Source organism: Conger conger, chromosome 7, assembly GCF_963514075.1.
Source record: "Conger conger chromosome 7, fConCon1.1, whole genome shotgun sequence".
Classification (NCBI taxonomy): domain Eukaryota; kingdom Metazoa; phylum Chordata; class Actinopteri; order Anguilliformes; family Congridae; genus Conger; species Conger conger.
The window spans coordinates 47,761,287-47,780,660 of NC_083766.1; the positions used below are offsets into that span (position 1 = coordinate 47,761,287).

General features: G+C 47.0%; 1 protein-coding gene across 10 annotated transcripts in view; it reads left to right on the forward strand.

Annotated features, from left to right (window-relative positions):
* mtmr4 (myotubularin related protein 4) overlaps positions 1–19,374 on the forward strand; it is a 79,543-nt gene that overhangs the window by 23,005 nt on the left and 37,164 nt on the right. For 4 of the 10 annotated variants that reach the window (XM_061249786.1, XM_061249787.1, XM_061249788.1 and 1 more), the window contains exon 1: positions 6,396–6,541. The exons of 5 other annotated variants lie outside the window; for them this stretch is intronic. In XM_061249786.1, the coding sequence (XP_061105770.1) occupies positions 6,497–6,541 (45 nt within the window). In that variant the 5' untranslated portion in view covers positions 6,396–6,496. Of the gene's footprint in view, positions 1–6,065; positions 6,083–6,395; positions 6,542–19,374 lie in introns of those variants that run through there. One more of the 10 variants, XM_061249795.1, reaches the window with a different exon arrangement.

Consider the following 19,374-nt stretch of genomic DNA (forward strand, 5'->3'; position numbering starts at 1 on the left):
TTGGCGACACGTTGGCGACAGGGGAACACAGCGCTCCCGCCCGTTGGCGACACGTTGGCGACAGGGGAACACAGCGCTCCCGCCCGTTGGCGACACGTTGGCGACAGGGGAACACAGCGCTCCCGCCCGTTGGCGACACGTTGGCGACAGGCGAGCACAGCGCTCCCGCCCGTTTGCTCCTCTCCCAGCTCCACCAAGCCACATATCCGGGATGCCAGGTGTACAGAAATAGCAGCGTGAAAATAAGTGTGTCGAACGGCGCATTAATCTTTCTGCATGAGCTGCATTGCTGCCCTTTAGGAAAGCAGAGGAGGAGGGAGCTCACTGCAGTCGCTTCTGCTTTGTGCTCTTAATTGGATAATTTTTGTTTTTGAGCCTTCTGAAAATTCATAGCTTTCATTTCTTTATGAAAATATATTCCAAAATAGGACCTGGATATATAATTCTAGAAGTGCTATAACTCATCATAATGGATGATTGGAGACCAATGCTGTTTATATTATTCATGCGTTTGCTACACTGAAGTTTTAGGAAGTTGGTGCTCACTCATGTCTATCTTGTCATTATGTTGAAGTAGATTTCTCTGGTACTGGAAATTTCTCTGGTACTGGAAATCCCCCTGTGGTTGTTTTCTAGAAGCTTCTCACAAATAACAGAGATTGATTATGATCACACAAACTGATCTGCAAACCAATACATATTTAATTGCATTAGCATGGAGCTGTAGGGGAAATGCCTCTACTAAAATATTGAGGATAGGTAATTGAAACATGCCAGTCTCAACAGTTCTCATATGGGTTTCAGTTACCTATGGGATATAACTTTACTACTGACACTGGGCAACATTTATGTAAGAGATATAGTCCATCCTTCTGCAAACGGTGGCGAAATTTGTAAAATATCAGTCTCAGTGTAAATATAACAACTAAATTATTATACATTTCAATGAATCATTTTATTACTATTCAAGGTACACACTCATAGTTGATCTAAACAAAATACCAAACATTCACTTTACCAAATTAATTCAAATGATTCAGCTAAGAAAAGGTGAAGCCTTTTGAGAGTTCTGTGGTTTTACAGAGGCTGACTTCATTGACTTGCAGTGCTACAGGAAATCACAGCTGGCAGTTTCCCACGTGAGTGTCCTGTGGAATGTAGGGAATTGTAGTCCTATTGCCCCACATAGCTTTAAAGTAAAATGAGTCTAAAGTCTACATGGCAATTGCTTTCTGCTCAACATTACCCATTAAGGTGTTTTGGGGTTTGGATGCAAGCTTTTGGATGCTGTTGTGGTCCCTCCAGCATCTTGTTCATTAGCTCCACGGCGCGCTCAGAGCCTCGTCCCGCCGAGCCGTCTGTCACGGGCGTGTTTGATGGGCGGTTTGTTTCTGGAGGGCGCCTCCACACGCTGCTCCTCGCTCTGGATACTTTCTCTGTATCCAAATCGCGAACCAGTGGGAGGGAGGGATCCGGTCTCCCTCGCAGGTCGGTCCGTTTGTCGAGACCAAGTGATTGGATGATCTGGAGCTCTCTGCACCGCTGGTTTGAAGCCTAAAAACCTGAAATAGTCAACATGGTGAATTGGAGGGGAATGAAGCCATTTTGTTTTTTATTTAGAAAGGAAAATCCAGTAAAGGCAGTGAAGTCAAATGGGTATTCCGCAACCAGGACGAATGGATGATATGAGGCTGGAACAACTGGGATGATATGGGACTACTTCACAGGGACTAGCCCGGAATAAGAGACGGTGGAGCAAACAGAGCTCAGAGAAATGCCCTCTGTTTAACGGGAGACCGACGTTTATATTTATTTCTTTATTTATTTTTAATTTTTTTGGACAATTCCCTTTCAGGATGCATATTAACAAGAGTCTCAGACATCAGCAGCCATTCTCCAGTAATATGATCGTGTTAATCCAGTCAGGTGACCAGGCATTGAAATGGCAGCCTGGACAGTTCTGCTCAGCTGGATCCGCACTGGTGGTTTAAAACAAGCCTGCCTTATAAGAATCAGGTGGCGTTCAGGTAGCGCGTGTATTGTTTGGCCAGTAATTGGAAATGGTGTGGAACAATGAAGGGCTGTACCTGGGGGAATGGGAACCACGCAGGTAAACACTTCCCATAGTGCATCTACCCGACGTGATGTCACGTCCTTATGTAAACAGTGAGGCCACCTGCACGCTCCCGTTTGGCTTTTGTTCTACTGCCCCGCTTCTTTGTCCGCGCTCTGGACCCCAGCGCCCTAACCGTTGCCCCCAACAACAGCAAATATTTTGTCTGCACTTGGCCCTTTCTCAAAACAGTCGAGCTGTAGCTCCGTGCTTCCCTTCAAATTCCCTGTTATCTGAAGTGTGGGCGGGCCTTGGCCTGGGTGTGGTGTGGCTGGCACGGTGAAGCGGGGCCAGACTCTGTCAGAACCTGCCTGATGTACAGTAGTAGGTAAGAAAGAGAAGAGATGCCTGACTCCATATTACGCAAATAAGGGTGACAGATTTTGAATTCCGACCGTCAATAACATCTGTTTTTGTTTGGCCTGCCTGAGCTTCTGCAGTTAGTAGGTGCTATTGTTATCTTTGAAAAACTATCTGCTGTTCATCTTGCACAGATGAAGATGCATTTCTGTTTGTTATTTTTAATGAAGCGGTGTGTTTGGAGTGGTTGTTGTGGTGTGTTAATTATTTGATAATTGGACTTCGACAGTGATGTAGAGGCAGCGCAAGAGGCCATTACCCACTGCAGACCACAACATTTCTCGGGTACGCTTTTGGGCTTTCGAAAAAGGCGAGCGATCCAAAAAGGGTCTTTTTATTTTGGTCTTTGAGGTGCTTGAGGTAATTTTGAACATTTTTTTTTATTAACGTTCGCCAATCTCCCCAGTTCTGCTGAAATAAGCAAAGGTTTCCTCCAGGGTGGAAAATTATAGCCTATAAACAGGTGATTTACAGGAAGGCCAGGGCTTCCGGATTGTTCCCTGTTGCGTAACTGTGCTACACGCATGGGGCAGTGTATTCCCCGCTGTGGGAGAGATCAAGCCATCAAGTAGTGACGCAGGCAATGGGGGCGGGGGATTACACTGCAATGGAATGATAATGAAATGCTACCTTCACTTTGGCTTTTTTTTTTTTTTTTTTTACCCATATTACGTAGGCTTGTGGATGCTTGTCAAGCGTATTGACAGCACTGTGAAAGGGGCGACGGACTGCGTCTCCACGCTCTGGTAGCGCATTGATTGAGGGCGCCTTCCTCTCGTTCGCCAGTCCTGGGTTCCCCCTCACAAGCGGGGGGGGGGGGGGCAGGTGGTGTTGGGGAGGGTGGGGGGGGGGGGGGGGCAGGTGGTGTTGGGGAGGGTGGGAGTGGGGGGCATGGCGCGCCACGTGAGCGTTGCGCTATTTGCAGCGCACTGCTGCATTGGGTCTGTCACCCCTCCTTCCCTCCGTCTCTCCCTCCCTCTCCCTCCCTCCCTCCCTCCCTTCTCTTCCAAAGGCACTAAACATGGGTTTGTATTACAGCCAAGGGGAATCCATGGGGAGTCAAGAGAAAGGAAGGGAATGATTTATACAAGCCAAACACGTTTATCTCCCGCTCTCTCTCCCTCCACCTCTCCTGGACTAGAGTGAAGTTGCCCAGATATGAGGCACAGACAAACTCAATTATTTTTAAGCCTCCTCGTTTGTATTAAAGCCCCCATAGCTTCCCTGTATATTGTCCCTTAAGGTTAGATTAGGTTCTTTATTGTCCTTCTAGAGGAAATTTGTTACCACAGTTGATATGTGCACGTGCCTCAATACAACACAAGCCTGGTTGCACTTAAATAAAATGTAATGTGCAAACCTGGACCAGGTGCTCCACCCCACAAACAAACGCCTACTCAAATCTGCCCAAATGAAACAGACGACCCTCTGAGTGATTGTACATTGTCCCATACACACCCACACACAAACACTCCCTCCATTCTCCCCCAAGGTGCTTTCATATGAGCATACGCGCACTCACACACACACACACACACACACACACACACACACACACACACACACACATACTCGTGCAGAAACACACCCTCCCTCCATTCTCTCCCAAGACACACACACCATGTACCTGCTATTATCAGTGACCCCCCCCCCCACCACCACCTCCTTCCCCAAATGGCTTCACTTTCACTGTGAGTGCAGCAATGAGTCACGCTTCTACGCTCCGTGCCCTGTGTGCCGTTAGCTGTCTGAGCAGCGCTTTGCATCAATGTCACATTATCCCAGCGAAGCTGCAGCGTGGTGCTGAGGCCAACATGGCCGCCGCGTTGCGTCCCGATGAGTTTCAGAGTAGAGGATGTGGTTTCATCGTGTGCTCATGATATTTATGCTGAGGTCCGTAAGTATTTGGACAGTGTCGCACTTTTAAAGGGCTGTACCTACACAGCTCACTAAGTTAAAGTGCAGGCTGTCAGCCTTAATTTGAGGATAATTGCATCATGTAAAAAATTTTTTATCACTGTTCAAATACTTGCGGACCTCACTGTATACGTTTACTATTTCTGCGTATACACGCGTGCTGTATGTGTGCTTGTGTACGTACACGCACGTATACTTGGGCAGACTGCAGGCAGGGGGTCTAGCGCGGTGCTGGGCAGATGCACGTGCCGTTTGTCCTTGCCTCCCAGCAGCTGTCGCGCACGCTAGCAGACGCAGCGCTGATGAGAGCGGCCCGGTGTGAGCGTCTCTCTCCCGCGGCGAGGCGGAGAAAGGGCAGCAGCGGGAGGCTCTGTGCGCCGTGGCCGGCGGCCGGCGTCTGTGGCAAGGACAGGGCACGCAGCGGAGGCCCGGCCTCTGCCCTGCTGCAGCTCTGCTGCATGCTGGGATAGTGGTGACTCACTGCACCGAGGGAGGGAGAGGGAGGCTGCAGGGATAGGGGGAGAGAGATTGATGGAGAGATAGAGGGATAGTGGGAGGGAGGTGGAGAGGGAGAGAGGTGGAAAGGGAACGTTAGGAAGAGGGGGGATGGAGGGGGGGTAGAGATGGAGAGAGGAGGGATGAGATGGAGAGGGAAATGGAGGATAGAGAGAGAAGAGGGAGTGAACTAGTGAGAGAGAGGGAGAGAAAGCGAGGAGGGGAAGGATAGGAGAGAGAGATAGGATGGAGGGAAGGCTGGGGTAAGTTAGCGGTTCGGTTGAGTGGTGCGTGCGCTGTACTGTAGAATGCTGTGTCACTGGAGCCCTGCGCATGGGCGACTGCACTCTAGCCCAGCTCTCACCGCGTGGCTGTCTTCCTCCAGACTGGCTGCCGCAGCTCCGGGGGACACTGTACCGTCCCTCCTCAGGGAAATGTGTGGTATGGAGGGGGAGTCGTCCCAGAAATTACAATCCAGTCACAGGGGCCGGATAAAAATTAGCTTCTCCTACTCCCGCCACTTCTGTTCAGACCGCTCCAGGGTGGGAGGGGCAGATGTGCACGGTCCTGTGGCGCACTGCTGTGACACGTGCCTCTGCCTGTGTGTGTGTCTCTGTGTGTGCCTCTGTGTGCGCATCTGTGCACGTCTGCATCTGTCTGTGTGTGCGTCTCTGCATCTGTGTGTGTGTATGTATGTATGTATGTATGTATATATGTGTGTGCGTGTGTGTCTCTGTCTGTATGTGTGTCTCTGTGTGCATCTGTGCATGTCTGCATCTGTCTGTCTGTCTGTGCGTGCGTGTGTGTGCGTGCATGTGTGTGTCTCTCTCTCTCTCTCTCTCTCTCTCTCTGTGTGTGTGTGTGTGTGTGTGTGTGTGTGTGTGTGTGTGTGTGTGTGTGTGTGTGTGTGTGTTGTCCAGCTGCTCTGTTGAGGGAGCTGCTTGGTAATGAAGGAATCTCGGTGAAGGGTGAATGCTTTGGGCGAGGGGGGGTGTTTGGGGGTGGTGTTCGCTTGGGAATGGATGAAAGCAATCGACCCTGCGAGAGATGGAGGGAGGGAGGGAGGGAGAAGGGCATCGCTGTGGGCGGAGCCTTGTATCGGGCACTCTCCTCCCCTCTATCTCTCTCTCTCCCCCTCTCCCTCTCCCTCTCCCTGTCCGGTTCACTCTACCCGCACCGTTCTGTGCGCTGGGGCCGGTACGCTCGCTGACTCCCGCTTTGGCTTTTTTGTTTAGTTTTTTCTCTCCTCCTCGTGCCCCCTCCTTTCTCTCTCTCTCTCTCTGTGAAAGGGGGGGATTCTGTCTCTGCTTGTGTTTTTTTTATTTCGCTCATGGAATATCCAGCTCGTCGTCTCCTCTGAGCAACAGGGCTCGCGAGCGGAAGCCGTCTTTCGGGGCTGGGGGTGGGGAGCGTTGGACAGAGCGTGCCCACCGAGGCAGATTGAGGAGTTGTGAGGTGGGGGTGGGACTGGGCGGGGGGGGGGTGGGGGGGTAGGGTGTGTGCAGTTGGAGGGGGGAGGCACCGGTAAGGAAGGATGGTTCTGCCGGCACTGTGTTTTCTGATGCTCCGCTGGCAGTTGGTCTCCTCGGTGCAGCCCAACCTCTCCTGAACATGAGCCTGGCTGCACGAGTGTCCTGCTCTATGCTAAACTGCTTTGTAAGTCTGCTCCTTTTCTTAATCCTTCTGTGTGTGTGTGTGTGTGTGTGTGTGTGTGTGTGTGTGTGTGTGTGTGTGTGTGTGTGTGTGTGTGTGTGTGTGTGCGCGCGCGCATTTGTGTGTGTGCCTTTATGTGTGTCTGCACGTGAACGCTGCAGCTCTGTTAAGTAATCGGTACCACAGTTTAAAAAAAAAAAAAAAAAAAAAAAAAAAAAGGCTACGAAGAATAGGCGTCGACGTGACGCTTATCAAAACACAAAGCCGCTGTCACCGAAAGGCAGGCAGTGCTTCACGCTGTGTCAGGAGAGGCAGGCGAAGGTGTGGTTCCAGGGAAGGAAGCCGCTCTTTTGTTATTGTCTCCACGCTGCCGAGGAGAGCGATGCTCAGCTTTTTATTTGAAATACGACGGCTTGTAATGAAAAGGACGGCTCTTTTGCGTCTTTGCGGGCTTCTGAAAAGCGGCGTTCTCCTGCAGGACGTCGTTTGACGGGCAGTAGGAGGTACAGTACGGCATGTGCTCGGGCCGGTAAAGTGCACAGTTAGCGGTTTCTCGGTGCTTGGACGGTGAAGAGCTTTCAGCAGATGCGCCACATAACCCAACATTTGTGCGCTTTGCACCGTGACCTCTGCTGAGCCCCTAGGCCAAATGCACGGCTCTGATTGGCTGGTTACCTGCCCTGTGGTGTCAAGGGGATTCTTAGGGCAGAGGACAACTGAAGAATATTACAGATAATGGCACGTGATTCTCTTGATTGACAGATTGACTGGTTTGGACTGGGTTCACCCGTGGGGTCTAAGGCTTCTGCAAATAAGCACTGTTGGACCGATATAAAGCTGAAAGATGAGCAGCCTTTTCCAAAGAGAGGAGCCATCTTTTCTGTTTGTATCTCTGAGTGCCTATTAAGGTTGAGTTTTCTTTCTTAATTTATAAAACTCAGCAGCAATCCCAGTCTGTCAATAACACAGTATGGATCAGGGAGAACAGGCGAAACTTTTTTATTAAAAAAAAAAAAAAAAATTTTACATTGGTTAGGAGACCTGTTTGCTGGTCCATCAAGATGTTGTGCATAGACTAAGTGGGCAGAGTTCTTCTTTAGTGATTTTTCCATGGATGAGTAATTATCTAATTTGCAGTTGGGCCATTTCTGAAATGAGCCATTAAAACTCTGTTGAATTGATAAAGGTTTTCCATTACTTAGCACTGTCCTCCAATGCGAAATCAAGGCTAGGGGCAGTCGCTATGACCAACGCTGGCACACGAGCCCGGCTGGTATGCTGGTTGCGCAGTCGGAAAGGCCCGGTAGGGGACGTCGGCAGATGGGTCTCCGCGACCAACGTCCTTCCGCTTGTTTGGGCCTGGTCTGGTCTCAGCCGACATCATGCCGGGGTTCAAGGACGACCTTCCGTAAACATTACATAAACATTCAAAAACTGCAACTAACACTGTGAACAGTGTCACGGCCGAGGGTGTTAGAAGACGTTTTTCGCAGTCCATGGCCGTGGTCGAATTCGGGTGACTGAACACCCTGCAAAACTCTTTTACCTCCGACGGACCGACCCCATCTGTCGTGATGGAGAACGGAGAGGTGTCCTGGTGGTGTGCATTCTGCTGCCGCTTGACGAATGCGTAGATCATTGCCAAATTTAGCCCCCCCACCCCCGTCCTGTTCTGGAGGGACGAGTCGTCTGGAGCAGATCTGTGTCATGACTGGGTTTGGCTGTGTATCGCAGACACCCCCCCTCCCTCTTTCTGTTTCCGTACTCATTTGGGTTGAATTGTTTTTAACGGGGCGCATGCTGTTTTCAGTTGGGGTTGTGTCTTCGTGTTAGAGATGAAACTGGACCTCCTCATTAGGAACTCCAAAGTTGGAATTTTTATAGCTTTTCCTCCTCTTATTCCCCACCCAGGGAAGCTGTAACTCCTTTTTAGTGGTGTGCTTAACCAAGCACCTCATCAGTTTTCTGTTCCTCCTTCGTGTGTCGGATGCAAGGATTAACACTAAAAGCCAGAGCCCATGCTGTTTTTTTTTTTCACTCAAAAATTCAAATGGACAAAAATGAACCAACACTGTTAATGCAGTACCCTCCTTTTTCCATGACATTTTCTAAATATTTGGGTGTAAAAGAATTGCATTTAGAATAAAATAAAATAAAATAAAAATCAAGGAATGTGCGTCATTTTCTTCACAAATAAACCCCACCAGACAGTAGGCAACAGGTCCTCGTACACAGGCGCCAATGTGTCCCTTTCTTCCCACACGCTATTCAGCAGCTGAATGACCAGCGCTTTGATATGAACAACTTAATCAAGTGCTATTGAAACTAACTTTGACCAGTAACCGCACAAAATTAATTTGTCGCAGTTGCGAGCTGAAGTTTATAAAGACTTTAGGGTGGCGATGAATAATGGTGGACATTGTGAATTGTGTTGTTTATAACTCTGGAGATAACTCCTCTGACGTGTTTTCAGTTTTTCACTGAAATGGAGACTTTGAGTAACCCGAATAGACTACATCACAACTACATTACATTAATGGCATTTGGCAGACGCTCTTATCCAGAGCGACGTACAACAAAGTGCATACCCATAACCAGGGATAAGTGCGCTGAAAGACCCTAGAGGGAAGTACAATTTCAACTGCTACCTGCACAACAAAGATAAGGACCAGGGCCTATTTGATTGTTTAAAAAAATTAAAAAATAAAAACAAACGAACAAACGCAAAAGTAAACACAACTACCAGGAATCTACCTATTTGTTTTGGGCAGTCTCATGTCACACAAACCAGCAACGCAGTGCGTTCTCTGTGGAATTGAGTGGTATAATTAAATTAATAATTTAGTGGTAAACATTTTTAAATCGATTCAGTTGTGTTCGTTATTCCGAGGAAATAGTTTTGGGGGAAATCAATGCTGGGCATGCCTGACACTCAGCGGCCATTCGAGGCTGTAGAAAACCATGGCCTTTCTAGCGGTAAAGAATGTCCATCTGGGGTGTGAAGACCACGCTGAAGAGTGGCGTGGCGTGTTGTCCACCCGCAGCAGAATGAGATGGTGTCTCTGTTCACCCATCATGGCCTCATTGCGTGATGGCACGTGGTCGAGCGGGTCGAGAGTCTGCGTGCTGGAGAGCCTGACTTCGCTCTGTCGGCCATTCTTACCGTGTGACCGGTCCAGGCTCCGACTCGTGCCTGGCTTACGTTTTGAAATATTAAATCTTTTGAAATATTTATGCCTCTTGAGAGAGTGGATGATTCACTGAGCCCCCCCCCCCCCACACACACACACACACACACACACACACACACACACACACACACACACACACACACACTCGCGCTGCAAGCACATTCATGCTTCAGGCTCTGGCTGCACTGTTGTCAGCAGGCATCCGGCTAGAACATGCTTTGAGCACATCGTGTGCTGTTCTTGGAGCAGGACACACACTGCAGCATGGCTGAGCACACGCATGTGCTCCACTATACAACAGGAAGTTCTCTACAGAGGGTCACTTGTCACTTTGTGAAACTGCTTTGTCTAAATTGTTCATAATGTTCATAACTGCAACCGAGTTAGGTTCCCCATGTTAACACTGCAGGTAAGAGCTGTTGAATTCTTAGTTGTCATAAGTAAAGGTATTAAATAAAGGTTTAAAAAAAAGTGCAGTGTTCATGCTGTGTTTCTTTTTTTGAGAACGTTTTCATATTCTTATCGTAAATTTTCCTTTTTTTTTTTTTTTTTTTTTTCATACGAAGGGCTCGCACTAGTGTGCCACGTTGGTTCCATCACCACTCCTAACTTCTGAAAGCTGTTGTAAATGACCACGTAAACATGATTAATCCCCACCTCTTCTTAAATGAGCACATGTGCATGAGAAAAATGAATTTGCATAATTGACGCCCCAAAAATGTTTTATTAGGCAATGCGTGTTAGAAAATTTATCCAGACAATATCATTACTGACAATAAGAACTGAACTTGAAATATACCTGTACAGCTAAGCAATATGTACAACTGACAACTGATACTGGTGCTGTGAAGGGCATCTTCTCTGTGGATCCGCTGATATGTCCAAAATTCAAAGCACGTGGCTTGTAGCAAGACAGGACTGATTTGGTGAAACATGTGACATACTGTGGTGGCGAATGAATCGAGCTGATGAAACCATTTGGGATTCTTTGGTACTTTCTTTGCGGTGATACCATCTCTAACTGCCATCCTCTCTTTTCTCCTGTCTGAATAAAGTGGTGAAAATGGACGTATAATTGACAGGTGCTTCCATTGCTAATACAATCCGGATGAATTAAGTTTTCTTTCCGTTTTTAAATTCATGCGCTGTGCAAAGGCAGTCATTTGTTACTGCATGCACTATTGGCAGTATCATTAAAAAAAGATTAGAGCTGTTGATAATGCGACTGAAATGTTTTCACAAGAAAGAATAAGATTTGGCGATGGACCGAGGCGGGCAGTTGAAATGTATTATGGGATTTGTAAAGGCACCTTTTGCCGTTGTGTCTCGGGGGGCTTGTGGTGTGTGCAGACATTTTGGGACAGCAGAGCGGCACTGATTTATTTATCCGAAAAGTTTTAATTCCGCCACAAAGCGCCCAGTCAGTTGAAGGTCCTGTGGGTCCCCCCCGTGAATGATGGCGCGCATTGTTCCCCGGAAAAGCGTCTCAAAGTATCGCCATGGCAACTGTAAATAGGCCTTGGTGGCGCTGTCTGGCTCTCTGTGTCATTGTCTCGCCGAATTTGAATTCCGTCAGTCTCTCCCTTTTCCGGCCTGCCCAAAGATCCAGTACACCACATATAATCCTCACTCGGAAGCAAGCGGCCCTGTTTGTATGTGCTATTTATTTTATTTTTTTCTCTCTGGGGATTAACTGCCATTGTTTTAGCAAATGAGAAATGTCATCCTTTTCGCCTCTTTGTAGCATTAATACTCCCACATACTCCCTGTACCTGTATTTATGTGAATTGGATGCACTTTAGGCATGAAAAAGCAGGTGTTTGAGGAAATTGCATGGTTATGTGCTCGCAGTCGGATGCGTTGGGTGTATTGGTGAGGTTGTGGTGTTCAGGTTGGGGGAGAGGTGGTTGTATATTTTCTGTTGTCTGTTGTGCCCGCACGGTTGTGGGGGGAAGGGCGGGCTGGGATGCAGAGTGACAAAGCAAAAACGCAGTCGGCACGACTTGTTCCATTTCCTTGGCACATGTCCAGACGCATCTCCCATTTGCAATACGCGGGAGGAGAGGTGCTTTTGACCTCTCTACCTAATCGTCTCTGACCGCTACGTTCTCAAGAATAGCCACAGAAATCGATGCCGATCTGAGAAGATGCTTAAACGTCATGAACTCGCCCACTGTAAAAGTGAGGGGGTTCTGAGTAACACGAGGCCTGCTGTGTTGCAGGGCTTGTACCAGCCCACAGGTGACAGTGACACAGTGCTGCTGGGTACCTGCCTCGGGAGGTGATTAAAATGCCAGCGGGAGAGAAGGGGGTCGGGGGTGGGGGGTGGTGTTGCTTCAAATTATCTCTGCTGTGCGTGCGTGCGTTTGTGTGTGTACTGCTTGTGCATTGTATGTGTGTGGCTGTGGCTGTGTATGTATATCTATGTGTGTACTGCTTGTTTGTATGTGTGTACTACTTGTGTACTGGACAGGTGCATCTCAAAAAATTCGAATATCATGGAAAAGCACTTTTTTTTTTCTGTAATTTAATTCAAAAAGTGAAACATATCCTGGATTCATTACACATAAAGTGAAATATTTCAAGCCTTTTTTTGTTTTAGTCTTGATGATTACAGCTTACTGGATTTAATATTAGAATATTACATAAGACCAATCAAAAACAGGATTTATAATACAGAAATGTCGACCTTCTGAAGAGTATGTTCATTTATTCATTAATTCTTGGTTGGGGCTCCTTTTGCACAAATTATTGCATCAATGCGGTGTGGGACGGAGGCAATCAGCCTGTGGCACTGCTGAGGTGTTATGAAAGCCCAGGTTGCTTTGATAGCGGCCTTCAGCTCATCTTTATTGTTGGGTCCGGTGTCTCATCTTCCTCTTGATAATATGGGGTTCAGGTCAGGCGAGTTGACTGGCCAATCAAGCATAGTGATACCATGGTCAGCAAACCAGTTACTAGTAGTTTTGGCACTGTGGGCAGGTGCCAAGTCCTGCTGAAAAAGGAAATCAGCATCTCCATTAAGCTTGTCGGCAAACGGAAGCGTGAAGTGCTCTAAAATCTCCTGGTAGACGGCTGCGTTGACTCTGGACTTCATAAAACACAGTGGACCAACACCAGCAGATGACATGGCACCAAATCATCACTAACTGTGGAAACATCACACTGGACTTCAAGCAACTTGGATTCTGTGCCTCTCCAGTCTTCCTCTAGACTCTGGGACCTTGATTTCCAAATGAAATGCTAAATTTACTTTAATCTTAAAAGAGCAACGGTCCAGTTCTTTTTCTCCTTTTTCTCCCTTTTCTCCTTTTCTCTTCTAGTGAACTTTCCATGAATATGCTTTGATACAGCACTCTGTGAACAGCCAGCCCTTTCAGCAATGACCTTCTGTGGCTTGCCCTCCTTGTGGAGGGTGTCAATGAGTGTCTTCTGGACAACTGTCAAGTCAGTCTTCCCCATGATTGCCCGACCAAGTATTTAGTGCATAAATGAACATACTTCTCAGAAGGTTGACATTTTTGTATTATAAAGCCTTTTTTTGATTGGTCTTATGTTAATATGAAAATCTTTTAGATGCTGGATTCTTTACTTCATGAGCTGTAAACCGTAATCATCAAGATTAAAACAAAAAAAAGCCTTGAAATGTTTCACTTTGTGTAATGAATCTAGAATATATGAAAGTTTCACTTTTTGGATTAAATTATGGAAAAAATGAACTTTTCCACGATATTAAATTTTTTTTAGATGCACCTGTATGTGTGTATGTGTTTGACTGTGCATGTGTACTACCTGGGTACTGTATGTGTAAGTGTGTATCTGTGTACGTGTGCCTCTACGTGTGTGTAGGTGCTTTCCAGTCTGATGCATCACAGAAACACAGTGGAAATACAGCTGTGTTTGGACGCGGCTGTCCTTAATGTTCTGTCCGAGTATGCTGAATATAGAATGTCTGTGTGTTAACAACTGAGTCATAGCCTAAAGAAAGCTTACACATACCTTGCGATCCGTTGTGCTGTCGGGGGGCAGATTTTGTTTTGGTAGTCATTTGCCTAAATGTAACTTGCTGCAGTGATCCAGTGTTGCAGGATCTAAGAATAGCCTAAATATTGTGATTCTCCCCCCACCATCACCTTCCTTGCCCTTCCCCTGTCTGTATTCACACAAATGCCCCTTTTCCCCTCTAGTGTCATGTCCAAACTGGCCCCTTGTTGTTCAACTATTCTGACATTTGTCTTGCTTTGTCAGAACCATGGTACTCTGGCCATACCCGTTGAAAGCAGAGTGGGACAGTCATCACCCTACAGTCATTTTGCATTTGTCAACAGCAAGCCAAGGAAGGAACAAGCCATTATTATAGACACCACAAGCCATTTAGTCATTGGCAGGTTTCACCGTTACCCTATTTGCTGCGTAACGGTTATTTTTGTTGTTCAATGTTTCTTGTCATAACTGTCCTTACCTTCCTTATGCTTAAGTTTTACCAATCGAGCAAGTAAGTATTAAATATAGGCGTATCACAAAGTATGGGTAACTATATTTAGTTCGTTTATTTAAAGCCACTGCCGATTAAATGAGTATAGCCCTAAGTCATGTTAAAGCAAAAATGTTCAAACAGAAATGTTTTTTTTGGGGGCAATGCCATTTTTATAAATGAATATATGTGTTTTTATGAATGTATATTTCTTCATTAAGTAGTTCTAATTTTCACATTTTTCACATTCAATAGCTTTCCCTCATCTATATAGATTCCTAAGCAAATTTGTATTTATACAGTGCAAATCTTCATGTCAACCTTCAGTCTTTTAACTATTTCTTCTAACCTAACCTTATGGTTCTGGTGGCTTGTTGCCTTCCTTTCATAAGTCAACACACAAGTGCCTGTGTTGACAGTAGTGGTTTGTCACAGGATTTCTTATGTAATGTTTCATACAATCTAGTGAGGCCTTCTGTTTATAAAAAAAATAAACCTCCATATCGAATTGAATCTATTGAAACCCATACTAGCACTAGAATTGCTTCAAGCCTGATGGCCACACAGTGCCCAGCCAATGAATAATATTTACTGTCAATTTCATCTTCTGACGCAGAAATGCGGTCATGAGTTTGTTGGAAGACGGCCACTGGCTCGATGTGAAATTAAAATATGATTGGATTAAGTTCTGATTCAGCCGAATAGACGGGAGATCCCTTTGATGAAACGGAAGCCTTGTTACCGGGATCTCGTTTCTGGTTTTGACTCTCTTGAGGGGGGTTATTACTGGGAAGGCAGAGGGACATCCCTCTCAGGGTGAAAGGAGGGGGAGGAAGGGGAACCTTAATTAGCCTTAATGGGGTTGGCTGACGGGAACGCAGCTAACGGCTATCCCAGAATTCCCGCAGCCAGTTTCCACTGTGATGTGCTCATTCCTAAATATCGGTGGCATTTCCCCACTTTCCCATCTCGCTCCTTTGTTGTTGACTAAGTGGTTTCCTGTTGTTGTCCGAGAACTTAGCCAAACCCAGTGTACTCTCTAGCTCTCTGTAGGGAGTGTCCTGAATATCCCAGGCAGTTTTCGTAGCCTTTGTAGCTCCTCACGCCTCGCTGCAGAAACCCTTAAGCCCAGTTCAGACCAAAACATCCGCAATGTTATGAAACCATTTTAGAACAATTCAAGGTGTAATTAAAAAAATATTGCCTGGACTTCCTCACCTAAACCCTGAAAAACAATTCTGAAATGTCAGCGGTGAGAGAACTGAACTGAAATGGAAATATCATGCCATGCCACTGAGCAAGGGAGTCTGGATAACTGTATCTATTCTTGCATCTCACTATTGTTACCAATCAAAATGTTTTTATTTTATTTTTATTTTTTATTTTTTATTTTTTCTCCTTTTCCCCCATGTATATGAACTCCATGGTTTGGCAATATTGTTTCATTACTTTCATGCCAATAAAGCTCTTTGAATTGAGTTGAATTGAATGGATTTAACTTGTGTAATCGCAGGTGGTGAGTTTTAGACGCATCGCGAATCGAATCTTTGTTCTGAACTGGGCTTGAGTGCCAGCATGCATTACTCAAGCCTCTTGCCCGAGGCTTTCCGACAGCTTGCCAGAGTGTACCTGGTAACAGGAGAGCTGCAGTCACACAGGATGACTCATTTTAGCATCCCAGACGGTCAGACGCACAGGACGGGTTGTTCCATAACTTTTAGCAGAAGAGCGTCTCTGCGGTCCACAGCTGGTCAGGTTCTCTGTCAAACTGAAGGACACCATGAATTCTGCTGTGTTGTTGTTGCTGCACCAGCCTAGCTCTCTGCAGCAAGTTATGTTCTCTTGTTGGTCTCGCTGTCAGTGTTTTCGGTTCAGTCGAGTGCCTTTCTGACCATAAATCTTGACAGAAATGATTTATTTTATTTTATTTTTGCTCCCTCCCTCTTTGTACTGCTTCTGGTGAACACCCTAGGTAATGCTTAACACATTAAATTATTAAGTTAAGACTCCTGTCGTTGCAGTATTTTCCATATCCTTATCTGCACTTTGGGTTATTGAGGACAGAGTGCAAGCCGTGGAGTAGTGGAGCGACTAATCTGCACTCCGCTTTCCTGGCAGGAAGTGAGGTCACGGTTCAGGGATGACCAGCTGCTGGGTTCTCTTGGTTCGAAAACAGCCCTTCACTTCATCGTTGGGTTATTTGAGCTTGTCAAATGCAAGAGAAATCTTAAAAAACGGTCGTTTTTCTCTGAGGGTTTGTAGTTTGTATGGGTTTAGCGCCATGGCTAACCAGAGGCTCCCCGTGCCTTCAAACATGGGCGTAATTACGATTTATTGCCTTCAATTAGCAGGTAGACTGGCTCTAATGTAGCATCAAATCACATTAACCTCAGCCAGCGTCATTCTGTTGGGTAAAGGAGGAGGAGATGTCGGGTTTGCGAGTGAACAACAGAAACCCACCGGTAAAAGTTTCCTGCATCTCCAACATGCAGCCATTTTATTTCAGTTTTGTGACCCAGTTCTTGTACACTGTAATGAATGGTTATTTCCCTTAGATTTCTTTTTAACAGAATCTTGTGTTGGCGTGAGGCCACCACGGCAACTTTTTTCTGCCAACAGTTGAGAACTCTTGAGATTTACTTGGGAAGTATCGATGTCTTTCATTGTATGTTTCTTCATTTGCTATCGTTTTGGGTGCCTGCTTCAGTCCATCGCCAAGTACATCGACCAGAGTCTGTTAAGCACAAGTGTCCCCATAGTATTATGCCAAATGACAAAAAAATGTTTTATTACTCCTCTCATCCTTTTCAATGGCTTGTTACTGATGCAACCATTGAAGGACCAGGACATTACCAAGGACTAGACATAGCTTTTTGGAAAAGTTTAAAAAATAAAGCTATGACGCTAATTCAAATAGGGAGTTTATAGATCAGTATCTTGAAACTGTAGAAACTCAAATTACTGGTTTTGTTTGCTATTCTTCTGTGATGTGCATCTGTTTCATACAGCCCTAAGCCAAGCACTTTCAGAGCGGCTGTGAGAATGGCCCTCTGCTGGAGGAAGCTGCCCTGTAAAATCCCAGCTATTGTTCACAGATTTTTAATTACAGTGATTGCAGCTTTTCCGGGTGCGTGAACTCTGCATTCCTGTGCTCTCTCACAGTGGAACCACTGTTGTTGCGCCCCCCTCACCCCCCTTCCCCCCCCCCCCCCCCCCCCCGTCCTCTGGCCATCAGTGCTGTCCCTCGGTGCTGTCCGTCACGTCTGCGTGTTGAATCGGCCGTTTTGATGAGCTCGGCCTTCCTTTCACCCCTGTCCTGTTGGTCTCCATCCAGCGATTGTCCAGGCCGGTCTGTATTTAAACGCTCTCATTCAGTCTGTCAGTCATCGAGGAGACCGATGAACTAGAGAGTGGTACAGTCAAGCGAACCGACGCAGTGAATTTGACTGTGCGGAGGAAAGCGTGATCCTCGCATCGATTTACATGTGCTTATCTCCGAAAGCATCTCCACGACAGCAAACGCGTTAGTAAAGTGTTTGTCGGAAGCCCGCGGCAGGCGTCTTCTTACTAACAATGACTTTATCGCCGCTTTTATCTCACAGGCCGTTTTACAGCACTCTGCATAAGTACTGCTCAGCCAATGAAGCTCTTTCGCTGCATTATGTATTCACGGCCGCGTTTGGCGCGTTTGTTCCCTTAGCGGATTCGCGGCGGCCGGCGCGGCACGGTATCCGCGGGCCCTGCCGGAGAGGGCTCCTTGGGGCCCCTTTTTGAGGTTGGCAACCGGCGAGATGACAAGGTCATGTGCCCCCGCCGTTCACCCGGCAACATCGGCACGGCGCCGTGGGCAAGTGCGTTCAGGGTGGAAGGTTTTGGGGTGGGAAAGGGGGGGGGGGGGTTGTTTATCGCGGGAGCACAACAGAGCTACGTGCTCCCGCTCTCAGCTCAGCTCACGGCTCGTCTGGGTGCTGGCAGTGATGGACGGCGTGACTGGAACACCTGCTGGGGCGTGAGCCAGTCTGTGCAGGGGAGGCAGGGTGCGAGTCAGTATGTACACCGCTCAAAGTGGCTGTCTTAACAAGTGTTTTAGGCTTGTAATAAGATCTTGGTTTTTTTTTCTCTAAAGTTGAAAATATTAGCTAAGTTAATGTTTGCCTGACAAGTGAAATTTTCTTGAAATGAGTCAAACTGTCTTACCTCAGTGGCAATATGTTAATCTTTTTTTATCTAAAAAGTAATGAAGTCTCAATATAAAATACTTTTTGCAGTGTATGAGGAGAGAGGCGGGTTAGGGTGGGAGCCTGTCTGTACGGGGGAGAGAGGCGGGTTAGGGTCGGAGCCTGTCTGTACGGGGGAGAGAGGCGGGTTAGGGTCGGAACCTGTCTGTATGGGGGAGAGAGGCGGGTTAGGGTAGGAGCCTGTCTGTATGGGGGAGAGAGGCGGGTTAGGGTGGGAGCCTGTCTGTACGGGGGGGTGCGCCGGGCGTTCTGGCACAGAGCAGGCCACACGCTGTGAGATGGCGGGAAGCGTCTGCCGTCTGGACTCTCAGCCCCCCCGCTGCTTCCCACAGGTGGGCCCGCTGACAAACAGCCTCGCTTCCCTTTCCCTCCTACGGCTGGGTTTTTCACCGACCCACTCTCTGCAGCAGCTAGCCTGGCAAGTACAGTCCTCGCATTACGGTTATACCAAAACAACCGGGCTTGTTTTTGAAACCCATTTTCTGGTCTTTTTCAGAGAGGTTGCTCTCGAGCACCACTGCAGTTTGCTCCAGTTTAGGCATTTCAGTCACCTGTTCGCAATGTAAGTCAATGGTAACAATACAAAGTCAATGTTTTGCCACAAACAATTATAGACTGTGGGTGACGTCTCAGGCACATGGTCCATGTTTTTTCAACAGTCTTGGGGTTATGCGCACCCCGCACGACACCACAGTCACTATGACCCAGCGGAACTGAAATCAAAACCCAGTCATTATATATAGAGGCTTAATATCCGAAATGCTCTGTGTGAGCCTGCTCTGAAAATATGATCACTATATCTTCATACTATCGCTGTGCTTTTTTTTTTTTTGCATTTGTAACTTTATCTTAAAGGGTATTTTGGTGCATGAAAGCAAAACCCAGGAGAAATGTTCAGTTGGGCATAACGTGACGAGCGTGTTTCCAACATGA